The sequence below is a fragment of the Erithacus rubecula genome (genome assembly GCF_903797595.1).
Source record: "Erithacus rubecula genome assembly, chromosome: 4".
Classification (NCBI taxonomy): domain Eukaryota; kingdom Metazoa; phylum Chordata; class Aves; order Passeriformes; family Muscicapidae; genus Erithacus; species Erithacus rubecula.
Window position 1 is genome coordinate 29,439,636 of NC_136686.1, and position 13,464 is coordinate 29,453,099.

General features: G+C 38.5%; 1 protein-coding gene across 1 annotated transcript in view; it reads left to right on the forward strand.

The window, feature by feature from the left end:
• The first annotated feature begins 794 nt into the window (after positions 1–794).
• ANO4 (anoctamin 4) overlaps positions 795–13,464 on the forward strand; it is a 195,096-nt gene continuing 182,426 nt past the window's right edge. The window contains exons 1-2 of the mRNA XM_079305168.1: positions 795–1,002; positions 4,661–4,897. Coding sequence (XP_079161294.1) covers positions 873–1,002; positions 4,661–4,897 — 367 coding nt within the window. The 5' untranslated portion in view covers positions 795–872. The remainder of the gene's footprint in view (positions 1,003–4,660; positions 4,898–13,464) is intronic.

Below are 13,464 nucleotides of genomic sequence, written 5' to 3' on the forward strand. Positions count from 1 at the left end.
CATTTCAGGTTACTCTTACAGGGGTTAAGTGGGATGGTCTGGGAGCTATAGGAGTTTCCAGCAAGTTGCATGTTGGCCACCCAGAGCTTAAGCTTTTGGAGGGAAGTGTCAGGTGTGTCATTCAGACTCAGGGGGCCACAGTCTGCTTCCCATGGCATCAGTGAAGGAGAGGAGCTGGGTGGGTCCTGACCTGCAGTAAAACCCAGGCACAGATAAACTGTTGGGTTTTCTGCCTCCTGCTCTGAACAGGAGCAGGTGAGATGGGACAGGATCTCAGGTGGAGATGTAGCAGTAAAGTTTGATACTGAGGTCTCTTGGACTTGGATTTGTTTTGTTATAGTGTTTATATTTCTCCCCATATAAACACTTCCTTTTAATGTTTAATCTTTTGTGCAGATGTATTTGGCCCACCCTGCAGCAGCCTCATTTCTCTATGCAAGGGCTGTGTCTGGTTTTGCCAGCTCAGCTCAGGGAGGGTTTAGCAGAGAGAAGGAGTGAAGTGAATAAATAAATGTGTGCTTTTGCAAATATGTTTGTGCCTTTTTCTGTTCCCACCCCCCCGAGGGAGATTGTTTCCCTGTGGAGCAGCCAGCCATGTGAAAGGACTGCAGCTCCTGATGCACTTCAGCTGCAGGAGGGAAAGGTGTGTCTGATTGTGAAGATCAGGATTAGCTGGAGAAGTGGGAGAAGAGACGAGAGGAGAGAAGAGGAGGGAGGGGAAAAGAAAAGAAAAAAACCCCAAGCCTTTGAATGGCAAGACTGCACTTCCAACATGTGGCCAGCATGTTCCCTACAGGCTTCAGGAGGCAGCAGCAGCACAGGTGAGAGAGAGGCACTGGCTGGGCAGCAGCAGAAAGAAGCATCATAGCAGGATGGAGGATCCCAGGACACCAGGAAACAGGGGAGCTCTGGGGGTGCACAGGGCACAGCAGAGAAACTGCTGTCACTGTGCAGCACACTCAGCCTGGAGCCCAGGCAGGGCAAATGCATGGACTGTGCAAGGTATGTTATTTTTACATTTCTCTTGGTTTTGGCTTTTTATAAGGCAGAAGCAGGGGTTATGTGCCTTCTGTATAGCACTACTGCATTTCTGGTGTAAGAGGAGCATTAGGGGATTGTTTTTGAGTATTACTGCTTCAGGAGGATATACAAAAGTTTATGTTTTTAGGGAGAATTTTTTAGTGTGGTGTTGTCTGTGAGAGAACAAGGCTGGGGGCAATCCAGCAGAGCGAAAACTCTGAGATGCAAATCCACCACTTCAGAGAAAACTGCAGAGAGAAAGGGAAACCTGTCTAACAGTGGAACAACTGCATAAAAAGTGAATACCTGACAGGAAAACCTGTGGGACTAGGGCAGATAGGCTTGTATCCATGTTCAAGCTTTAAGGTTTACTTTTCAGGGCATTGCCTCTGCAGTGCTCTGAGTGACTATCAAGCCCCTTTCAGTTCTCTTCACTTGGAAAAATTATTCCAAGGTAAACAATTTAATTTAATTTCTATACTGCTAATAGAGGGTGCATGTGTTTGTTTTTTCTCCAAAGCATATCTAAACACCTGGGAATGGCATTAAGCTTGTGGCTGGAACACTGTGAATTCATAGTTGTCCTCTTGTTTCCAACCTCGATTCTATCAGGCTGCTAAAAAGCCAGGCAACCCTTTCCCTGCCTTGATGTTGTGAGGCTCTGTTGAGAGCTATATACTGCTTTCCTTTGCTGTTATAACACTGAAATTTTTGGTACAACTTGAAAGGTATGCAACCACTGCAAAAGTCTCTTTTTTGGATCCTTCTGGTTCAGTTGCTGTTTTGCTGTAGTTTTAAAAAGCAAGCAGAAACAGCCTGTGCATGGATCCTGTGGTTAATCACATCTATCTGTGCTGCTGCAGGGTTAGCCAGCATTCCTTGCACTTTGCAATGATACCTGGTGTTGTACTTACCTTGAAAGACATGTCTTTGAACTCTCACAACTTTCTCAAGTGTCTTTTCTTTTTTTTTTTTAGTGAAAAATTTTCAGGGAGCTTTTTCCCCCCTTCCAAAAAAACCCCAACTGAAAATAAAGTTTTCTGCAAATGAAACAGATGTGACTTTTCATTCAAGAATTTAAAACTACTGCATTCACTTCTCCTACATACACTTACATGCTTTCATGAGTATGCATGTGTTTATATATATTTTCATATCTAGGTACACCTCTATGTATCATTGATCTATGCACATTTCTATATGTGTTGCTTTAATAAGGCATTTATTTTAATGTGGCTACTAGAACTGATTATAGTGAAAGCTGTTCCTAGCTGATGTGACTAATAAGATTAAACAAAGTCAAAAACTTGGATAGCTTGTCTTCACTCAAGAGTGCTGAGTTCTATTTATGAACTTTTTATAGTCTAGCTTAGTTTTTCAGCATCAGATTCTGTTCATAATATATTTACAGCTGCAGCATATGCTCTTTTACAGACAAAAATGAAAATTAAGTTGGTGGTTTTAGTATAGCCTTGGTCTTGCAAGACCCCAAATGGTCTTCAAGTGGTGAATAGATAAATAAGACAACAAAAGTCTCTTTCATGTGATATATCTGTGTTGGGTTTTGCAGTTGTTTTTTTTTTCCTTTAATGATTAATTCTATGTTCTTGCAAATGAGTTTATAGAATGACTATTGGTAAAAGTGAAAATCAGTGTTTACAGGAAATTATATTGGGCAAAGGAGTGACTGCAAGGGTATTTAAAAAATCTGAATATAAATCTCTATGGGTTTTTTCATTAATATATTGACAGTCAAAAACAGCCATAAGTTTCATATCCTGTATACACAAATATATTTTAACTCTCCCATTTTCCTGAGACTTCATGATAAAGCCGTCAAGCACTATGGGATGATCAGAGTCTTTAGTCCATGGGTATTTGTATTAAAATAAACCCAAATAACAACTAGGAAAGCTGAATAAAACCTGTGTCCTTTTAAGTTAGCCAGGCAAAGATCCATGTTCAGTAAAATTGATGGTCTCAAATGTGCTGAATGTTTGCAATAGAAATAGAACAATATATTTGCAGCTAACTCTCTAGAAAATCCATCAATTTACATTTAAAAAAATGAGCCAAAATTTTGTATTTAAAAAAATACAAAAGCAGGGAGAATGGACGGTTTTCTTAAATGTGATGTCTACTGCAATACTGACTAGTATTGAATATTATTTTACTACCATTCACTGAACTTTCTGCAGTGACACTGAGCTCTTTCTCTGGAGTGGACTCACTTGAAAGTCCTTGATGTATGGGTCTGCCTGTCTAGTGAGAAACTTAAATAGCTCTGGGGGCACACACACTTATTTAAAAGGGATTATTTCCTCACTCCTAGAGGCTCCTCTCATGATACAACCGATGAAAAAATCTCTGTTTTTTTTTTAAAGAAATCTCTGTTCCCTTTTAAGGGATCTACCATTAGACAGCTGCTGCTTTTCGGGTGCTTAGTTTGATGCTTAGTTACACTAAATGGTAGAAATGTGGTTAGAGCAACTGAAATTACTCTTACATTAGATACTCTCGCATTGCTCTTGCAGAACTTAGGAGCCAGTTCTGAGTCACCAGTTCCATTCAGGCCTCCTCTACTATTACATATTTGGTTTTCTGCAGGAGGATTCAGGAATTCATTGCATGATCATATCTGAGGTCTGGGTTTGTGTTGTATTTCAGTCCTGGCTTGATGCAGCAGCCAAGGCTGCATCAGACTTGTGAGTGTTGCCCTGACAGCCTGAGTGACCATTGCAGGTTTGATTTGTCAGCATTTGAGAGTCCAGTTTTGTGGATGGGACATTTTGTATTCAGATCTGTCTTGCAAGTATTGCAAACATGAAAGTTAAGAAGTAAGAAACTGCTTGTAGGAGAGACATATAGAAATCCCCTTATTTTGCAGTTGTAGGTATTTTTTTTTTCTTTTTCTCTATTTTGGGGTTGGATGGTGGTGAAGCAGCAGAGGAATATCATGTGCAGCAGAATGATCTCTTCAGGGTATCTCTCCTTCACAATCTTGTGGTATATGTTCATAATAAGGCCTGTGTTTTGTGTCACAATGCAGCTGAGCTTTTAGTAAGATTGGGTATGAATCTTCAGAAAGGGCAAAATGAAAATCTGAAATAGACAGAAGAAATCCTAAACCTTGGTGGATAAGAGAATTGCTGATGACAGCAAGAGAAGTGCATTGTGACAGCAGAATAGCTGTTTCCCACTTCCTGATTTCTACTGAGGTCTGAAGCTCACAGGGGTCAAAAAAATCACAGCAAGTTGTTGATTAAAAAAAAAAATTAAAAATTCAACACTGGCTTTCTACTTTACTTGTATGAGTGAGTTCTTGCAAAAATCCTGGTGTAAGCAAGACTACCACAGTCTGTGAATTCACATTGAAATTAGAAGGCTGATTTCATGTTAAATGTGTCTTGTTCAGTACAAGGAGAACACATTCTGAAAGTATTCTTCCAGCATTACACCAGCATTTAACAGCATTACTGATAGTGAACCAGAGTAAAATATGGCATTCTTTTCCAGGGAACAGACAAACTTAATTATCAAAACAGGAATTAGTATTGCCTTGCTATGTCTTCCTTGTCCAAAATTAGAGGCCCTACAATACAAGGACACACAGGTTTTAACTCCAGGTGTTTGTTGTCAGGTTCTGAAGCTGTTGGCCCCCTTGCAATAGGACTGCTTCGCTGGAAAAATCTCTGTGTGTATGGCAACCCTCCCCTCGGTCCCACTGTGCCTGAAGATGACTGTGTCCCTGTGTGTCAATGTTTTGCCACACAAAATGACTTCTCATGTCCATTGTCCTGTCCAGCATCACTTTCAATCACTCCAGTGCCTTCTTATAACAGCAGTAGTCAAGAAACTTTGAGTCAAGACTCCACAGGTAAGTGATTATCTGTTTTTTGCATGTCCAAGCTTATTTTGATCAGAAATTTTCATGGTGATTATAAACAGTTGTTTCTGTTGCCAGAGTGATTTGATTGCTCCTAAATAAGGGTTAGACCACAGAAACATCACAAAAGGGTTTATGGTTATGCAAAGTAATCCTTAATCTAACAATTTCCCTCAAGGTTTAAAAGTATCAGAAGTTCCCAGCAATAATACCATTAGTGCATGTTTTCTTTAAAACTGGTAGGCCAGCTGTTTGATGAGGGTGCATCCCTGTTAGCATATGGGGGAATTTGAGGACAGTCTCTTCTGTGCCATTACAGGAGGATACCCTCATATGTCTGTGGTGTTCAAAATGCTACCAGCACCTGGCTAATCACAAAATAGGGTGTGCAAAGAGCATCCAATTACATCCATGGGAATGCACTTGTGCTCCCTCCCTGTTGAAAGGCTGGCATCTGTCAGAGGCGGCATGCTGATCACTGGTGATGCTCTTTCCTACTGAAGTTTGGAGCTCTCAGGGTTTGATGGAAACATCACAGCTGATGGAGACTTGTGGTTTTAGGACAAATCACTTGACCCACAGTCTGACTGCATTTGTCTCTGAGAGTTCTTAATCACAATGGTCATAGGAAGTGAATCACGAGCTCAGTGAAATTTTCTGGCTGTCAATGAGTGTCTCATCTATATGCTTCCTAACTGAACCCCTGTAAAAAGACTTTAATTCCTGCTGCCTGTGTCATGTTGCTAAGTGGAAGGAATTAGAAGGTTCTGCCTAGGTGCCAGGTAAAGGAATGGTATATATGGAGAGGGAGGTATTAGCAGATCCAGCATTGAAAGGCATAATGCTGGAAAAGTCTAAATACCTGGAGCTGGCATAAATACCTAGTGCCGAACTTCATAAAGTTCATAACGTTTTATAATTGCTGGAAACAGTGACTGAATATAATCTGTAGTAAAAATGATAGTGAAATCATGGTTTGTATTATTGCTCTTTCAATTTTAAGTATCACAGTAAATTAATGTAATTTGGTGTAACTGATAAAGATGTTACTGCATGTTGCCAAAAAATAATAGGCCTGAAACTCTGTGGTGGTGCTGAAAAAAAATCAAAACCCATTTGTCCCTTCCCAGAACTTTCTGATCTAATGTCTCATCCTCTGAACCTGACTGGGAGCTCATGGCAGCTGAAAATCCCAGGCTCCAGCACTCCAAGTACCAATGCTAATACCTGCTTTGATGGTGACACTTGCTAAGCAGGAGCATTAGGGCAAATGCTGAACAGCTTCAGGAAGGTTAAATGTTGTGACTTTCATTTTTCTTTTTTCCTGGTTCAAGTTAAGAGCTGTGTAAATATGCACCTCCTCCTTCAATGCAGTGTTGATTGTAGGAACTCTGTGACTGTATTGTGTAGGCTTAATTTGCATCTTGCTTTACATTACCATCTGCTTTACTGATACAAATACTGTGAGACACTTAATGCCTTTCCCACATGATGAGTGACAACTCTGGTTTTAATTTGAAGTGGTTTTGGGGCAGTGTGGTGGCAAGTGAGGAGGCACTTATCACCTAGAGGTGATGTTGTAGTGAAGGGAAGAAATGCTAATTTAAACTAAAAGAAAATAGTATATAATAAAATAGTAGTAAATCTTGATAAGGAGCTGTTAGTGTTGCAGAACAATTTCCCAGTTCTAAAATATGGATACATATAGCCAATGATGCCATTAGGATATTATATTAGCAAGCCAAATACAAATGCCCTAATTTTCACACTAATTTAAGAAGCTACAAGGTCTTTGAAGAGCTCACACTGAGATGTTTATGAAAATGTCATACTGAAAAGCAGCTTGGCAGTGTAGTGTCAGGTGAGCACTGAATTAATGTCCGTTTTCAGCAGAGCAGGGTGGTCCTGGTTCAAAGCACAACCTCTAGCCCAAGAAGGTACATTTGTCATCCTGAAAGTTCATATCCTAATTTCTGTATCCAGTGAAACTATTTATAATATATGGGTTTTAAAAAAATATAATTTTTAAATTTAATCCTGCACCAGAGTAGAGGCAGGGTGCTGCATGTGACCAGGGCTTTTTATCATTTTTGCTCAGGATGTTGTGTCAGCAGCTACTCCTTAAGGCTGGATGTCACTTCTGCAGCTCCAGTGTTAAACCCTATCCCTGGGCTTCATTATAACACTTCTAATGCAAAGATTCATCAAGTTTTTAAAAGTACATCAGTTTTCAGGGACTGTCTTGCCATGATTAAGGAGCTTTTTGGCAGCATACAGCACATCTGTGGAAGCTCAGGTAAGAGTACAGCATCAGCTGAAACAGGGGAGTTCTTGAAAAGACAGAGGGTAACTCAGGGATAGATATATGAGGTAGGGTAAATCTTAAAGTTATGTACAAGCTCATTTATGTCCAAGACTACTGGATCAGATCATTTGCAGGAACTTGAAATGCAGAAGAATACCATGCCACAGGCTTACTGTGCTGCTTCTCATCTGTGCATTCACAAACTCTCAATAACATTTTAGTAGCAAATTCTTCAAAAAGCAAATGATGCTAAACTGCCAGTATATAATGCATGCAACACACACATTTTAGTTGAAAATAATTTTTTTTAACTACTGGAAAAAATTCTGTTTGCTTCCACTCAAGCAGTAATAAACCTTGTAATAAACTGTGTATAGCAATGTCTGAGCTGGATTTCTATGTTCAAAAGATAGTGATGCAGAAAGTAAGATATTGATGCAAAAACCCTTAGTGTATTCTAATATACAGTATGAAAAAGATAAATCTGCATCTGGTTTTAGTGGGTGCTTTTCACCCTACTTGAAACATTAGTCTCAATTTAGTGCTTTTGTTGCTTTGCAGCATTTTGCAATACTAGATAATTTAGAGAGTAGTCTCAAATTTTGTCCTTGGATATAGGAATATAATAGACATCAGAATCAATCAATTTAATGGACTGTGGAAGGGAATTCTTAAAACTTCTAGTATTAGTTGTGATTTGAAATAATGGGTTTTTGAGAGGATTGCTCTGATCAATAAAACCTTTTGTTTAGGATGAGACAAAACATGAATTATTCTTTGCTCATTTTATAACTTGGAAACTTTGTGAGGGAGTATCAGAGAGGAAGGTCATTGGGGTAAATATTTCCTAACTCCATATTGGTTTTTATCTGAGTCATGAAGAGTTCCTGTTGATTAACTTTGTCACTCCTTATGATCATTATTCAGTGCTTTGTCTCTTCTTGTGATCATTATTCAATGCTTAATTACATTGAACACTATATTCCAGAATATCCAGAAGATTTGCTAGACAGCAACACCTGGATTGAGATTAATAGATTTGCACTGGATAAAAATGAGTCAGGAGCTCAACAATACCTGTCAAATTTGTGTCAGCTGTAAATTTTAAAGAAATACAAAATACCATAATTCATTAAAATAGTGGATATAGCAAGAAATCTGTGCCCTTTTGAAATCGATGCCATTTTTCCAATAATAATCAGAATAATTTCATTCAACTACTTCTGACCTGAAATTACTGCACCTTTACCTATACTATATTTCTCTAGTTTGTTCATTACAGGGACCTGTCCCCTTTTATGCTGGATCAGCTCTTTTGAAAGCAATTATATTGATTTGCCATGAATTGTTCCTGACAAATATGTCAGCTCTTTGCTATCATCTTATTTCTTCAAGGTGGTTAAAGATAGCTTGATTCATTGCTTACTTACTAATTTGTCACTATCTCTTTTCAAATATTGATGTTTGGCTGACTGGGCTGTAATTACCTGAGCTACTTTATTTGCCCTTCTTCACTGTTAGGGGACCTTACTCCATCCTTACTGCAATGAAATAATGCCCAAAAATTCATTTAGGCTGCTAAATCCCAGCAAAGCAATTGAAAGGTAAAGGAGCCAGCTGTATTATTTTCCTTGGTCTGTGCCTGGTCCCTGGTGTGTGAATGTCCAGAGCAGAGCTATTTCAGGAGATCTGGTACTTCACAGCAGAGACAGGAAAATGCAGAGGATTCAGCTGGACCCTCTTCAGGGATGTATATGCTCTGTCTTACAGTTAGACAGAAACACACACTTTGGAAAAAATAATATTATGATTGTAGTACACAACTTTTGCATCCATAAGTAAACCTGGAAGAGTGTTCCAGGTTTATTCCTCAAATGTATTGGAAGTCTGGCTGCAGCTCGTGTCCCCTCTTTTATTTACATAAATTCTAGTGACCTCTTCATTTTATTTTGCATGTGCAGTCATGGCATGAAACCTTTGCCTTTTGTTACTACACTGCAAGACATTGCACCTGCTGTGAATGCTGTATTCGACATAGACAAGAATAAAATTATTTTTATATGTATTTCTTGATTTGTAGGTAAGTGCACTCTTACAGCTATTTGATTCTGCAGCTGTCTTGTCTTGCTCAGCTTTTAAGTTTTAAATTGTGCTATGACAGTAAAAATCTATATAAAGAAATAATTTGTGACATTGTCTAGTTTCTAGTGTGGTATAGGATTCCAGTAATATCTATTTGATAAGTTAGGTGCAAAGAAAGTAGACCCAATGTTAACTGGATTCTGTAAAAGAAATAATATTGGCCTGCCTAAGAATTTATTTGTTCCCTTGAAGAAAAATGATACTTAGAAGAATTGTAATGTGAATAAGGAGATGATTGAGGGGGACATGACAACAGTCTTGGGAGGGGGAGTGCTAAACAGGAGGAAGATGGATAGTGGAGTTTTCCCAGTACTGGCTTGGAAACAAGGTTAATATTTTAACGGATGATTTCTGCCTGAAAAGGAGAAATGCATTGATGAGATGTGCTGATGAATGTAAGGTGGGAGACATCATCACTGCAAAGGATATTCAGAATGTCAGGTAGGAAGAAATGGATGGTTTTGGGGAACAGAATAAGGGAAAAGTGATGGAATACAGTGGTGCAGGTTTTGCTACTGTGCATAGCAGTATTTTTTCTTTTTCTCAAATAAGCTGCAAGTCCTTAGCTAGGAATAGGAAAGGAAGATAAATTCAGCTACTAATTGAAGGTGGGCTGAAAAAAAAGCAAATTGAGGCCTGAAATGTTTCAGGTGAAGTATTTGCTACAGAGGGAGAGATAGATTTTTAGCTAAACTGACTGCTTATTTTCAAAGAGAGTAGAGATTTACTGGAGCTTAAGCAGAGGAAGAACTACTGGATGACAAGAGAAGAGAGTAAAAAATTTTACTGTGTTTATACTAGCAAAACAAAAGCCATTTAAAGTAAGAAATTTAAAGACAGTAGGTTTCTGTTTACTTAATAATCTAAAGTCTGTAAAGTTTGGAGAAATAGCTGAGCCTGAAGAACAGGCATCAGATCCATTCATTTATCCTGACCAGCAGCTGTGACCCTAGAGATGAAACTCCTCATTTTAACTCTTACAGTTTGTGTTCCAGTTGCAAGTCTTAATATGGAGGGGTCATAAACTGACCAACTCCTGGGGATTCTGTATAAAAGTGAAAGCCACAAGATGGTGCTGACACTCCTTACTGTGGTTGAAGGCATTGTGAGGGATAGAGCAGAATATGCAGAGTCCTGGGTGTAACCAAACAAAATTTCCATGGAGTTTGGTGTTTGTGTATTAACCTGCAAACATGCAATAAAGCCCGTGGATCACTTCAGGCTACAGTTTGTGGTTAAGCATTGACTTTTGGTAAAAATTCCTAGTGCATTCTTAGTATGTTGGAGGGAAAGAAAGAATGAAGGGAATGAGAAAGGTGATGGTTATTTCTGAGGTTGTAACCCATTTTTGCTTGCTTTTCAGTCGCAGAGTGCTTGGTGAAATGATGAAATTGAGAAGTAGAAAGAAAACACATCTTTGTTTCTAATTAGAATCCTCACTTGAACTTCCATGCTTTTTAAATGCCAAGGACAAAATCTGCTGTGCCCACAGTCTTGCTGGCTGCTTGTGCTTCTCTGCCTGTTTTCTGTTTGTGCTTGCATCAAGGAAGGGACAGTTTTGGGAGATTGGTTTGATATTTTGATATTGTCTGTACAGCATCCTGAAAGAAGTGAAAGACAGGTTTCTGCAGTTTAAGGCTGCAGAATAGAGAGCTCCTGGTGGGTTTTATGAAGAGGAAAAACACTGTTCCTTGAAAAACTGTAGTCAGCTGAACCTGAGAAACAATGAAGTCCAGCTGACAGCTACATACACCTATCTCACTCCCCTGAGAACAGCCTGCCTTCCCTGCCCTTCTGTCCTGTCTGCCAGCAAAAGCATCATGTCTGTTCACTAACCATTGTGGCCATAAAGAGGGGAGGCTTACCCTCCTCAATTCTTTCATTCAGCCACCAGCAGAATCTTCCACTGTTATGAAAGGCAATGGTTCACTGCTTTTCTCAAAAATGAGGGGAGTGCATTTTGTTATGGAATGTCTTTCTTGCAGTGCTATGTCATCTTTTGTTCCTGAAATGCAGTATATGCATTTTTCCTCTTAATAAAATGAGACTAAATGTCTTGAAGTTTAAACCTGAAGTGGCTGCATTCATACTGCATTCAATAAGTATGATAAATTAGGTTCTTACAAAGAATGTCCTTGCTGACTCTTGGGACAGAGAGTGCCATTTAATCTATAGTTCCAAATATCTAAAGGCATATACTTAATCAGTTTCAAGATTCTGGCTACCAGTAGAATTGCTTTTATGATTCAAAGAAGTGTAAGATAATTTTCTCCAAATTCTGGCTGACATTAAGTGCACAGAGCATTCCAGAACACTCATGTTTAAAAGGAAGGCAATAAAAACTGTATACTGAAATTTCTGTACATTTCTGACCTTATTGTAAGGTGAAGTCTAGAAGCTGCTGAACTTCCTGATTCTGATCAAGCAAAGCAATGAAGTGGATGCTTAATGAACTTGAGAGTTGTGCCATGGAGATCAATATATCTGCTTCTCTAATTATTCTTACCACTTATGAATGAGAAACTAAAATCTGCCTCAATACAATGAGCTGGTATTTCCTGTAAAAATGTATTTGGAAATCTCAGCCAGCACTGATCATGCTGTTGGTTCAAGGCATTGAAGACTGGCAATGCTAGCACGTGCCTCCTGTACTGCTGTACCAGAGTGCTTCAAACTTATCTTCAGAGAGCATCTTTAGAGCTGGAAGTGCATTTAATCTCCTGTGTTCTATTTTTGCTGGTTTTGAACCTAACTGCAAGGCCTGGCCTTCCTATTTATCTACAATGTGGATATTTGCCCTTTTTGCTGATCTGAGGTTGGCACATCCTTGCACAAGTTTGAACAGGAATCTGATGTTATCCCTGTTTGCTCACTGCTGGTTCTTTGTGTGGCTTAAACTCAGGAGGGAATGTGATACACAATCTCCTCCTCACATCACCATTTAGCTAATTCAGACTTAGATTTATAAGATTTAATTATTTTTGATAGCTTTTTTTTTTTTTTTTTTTTTTTTTTTTTTGTTAATATATTGCTGCATTGTCCATTGAGAACAGATGGGACAATAATAATTATTTTGAATATCAGATTTCGTGGAGATTCTTTTTCTCTGAGCAATATTTTGGTTTTGTAAGCTAGTCAATTAATGAAGAAAAGAGCTAGGATGGAGTTTGAATCAGTAGTTTTAGAACTGTTTTTTACCTAAGGATGTGTCCTTACCACTCTTCCAATTGCAGCCTTCTGCTGCTAAAGGATCTTCAAGGCTTAGTGCAAGAAGGAAATGTTTAATTAGTTCTTTAAATCAAAGAAGAGTTTACTGATGCTGTGTGAAACAGCAATCTGTTTCATTCTCCTGTCAATGACATGCCTTTCCCTGTGAGCAGGGTACTTATCTTGCATATTTTATAAACAAAATACTGTTACAAGATAAGCATAAAATTATTATTTAGTATCTGCTTGTTAACTTTACAGAATCAAAATAGGATTTTTCCAACTTTACTTTCAGAGAAATTAAGGGTCTAACAATAGAATGCTTTTTATTTTGTTTCTCATTAGACAATATAACACAGTTAAACCTTGAAGTGTTCTTTGTCTTATATGTCCTTGAGCAGGAAAATGCAAAACACCTCCAACTTTATAATCCACTTTTGATAATCACGTTAAAGAGCATGAGCCAAAAAAACCCAAAACCAAACCAACAAAAACCAAATATCTGTGTTTTGTTTATTTTTTCTAATGATTTTTTAATGAGTTGTTTAATTTTTCCGTGGATAATGAAACCTTGATCCTTTAAAAGAGAAAGGATGTGTCAAGAGTTTCAGATGTCAGGTGGGAAGTGTTCATGTGTAGCACTGCAGTACTAGACTGAGTCAGAGAGCAGGAGCTGTGTAACTGAAATGGAATGAACTATACACAATAGCTCCAGTAAATCCCTTCTTTATTTTTCTCCTCTCTTTAAATCTTGGTTCAAGGTAACCAAGCTTTCTATCCCATCGCTCCCCTCATTGAAAGAAGAGTAATCAAGTTCAAGAAAAAAACCTGGAGTTACCAGTTTGAAAAATGCAATCCTGATTATCCTTTCAACTACTGCATTCACTTCTTTTTATTAATTTTT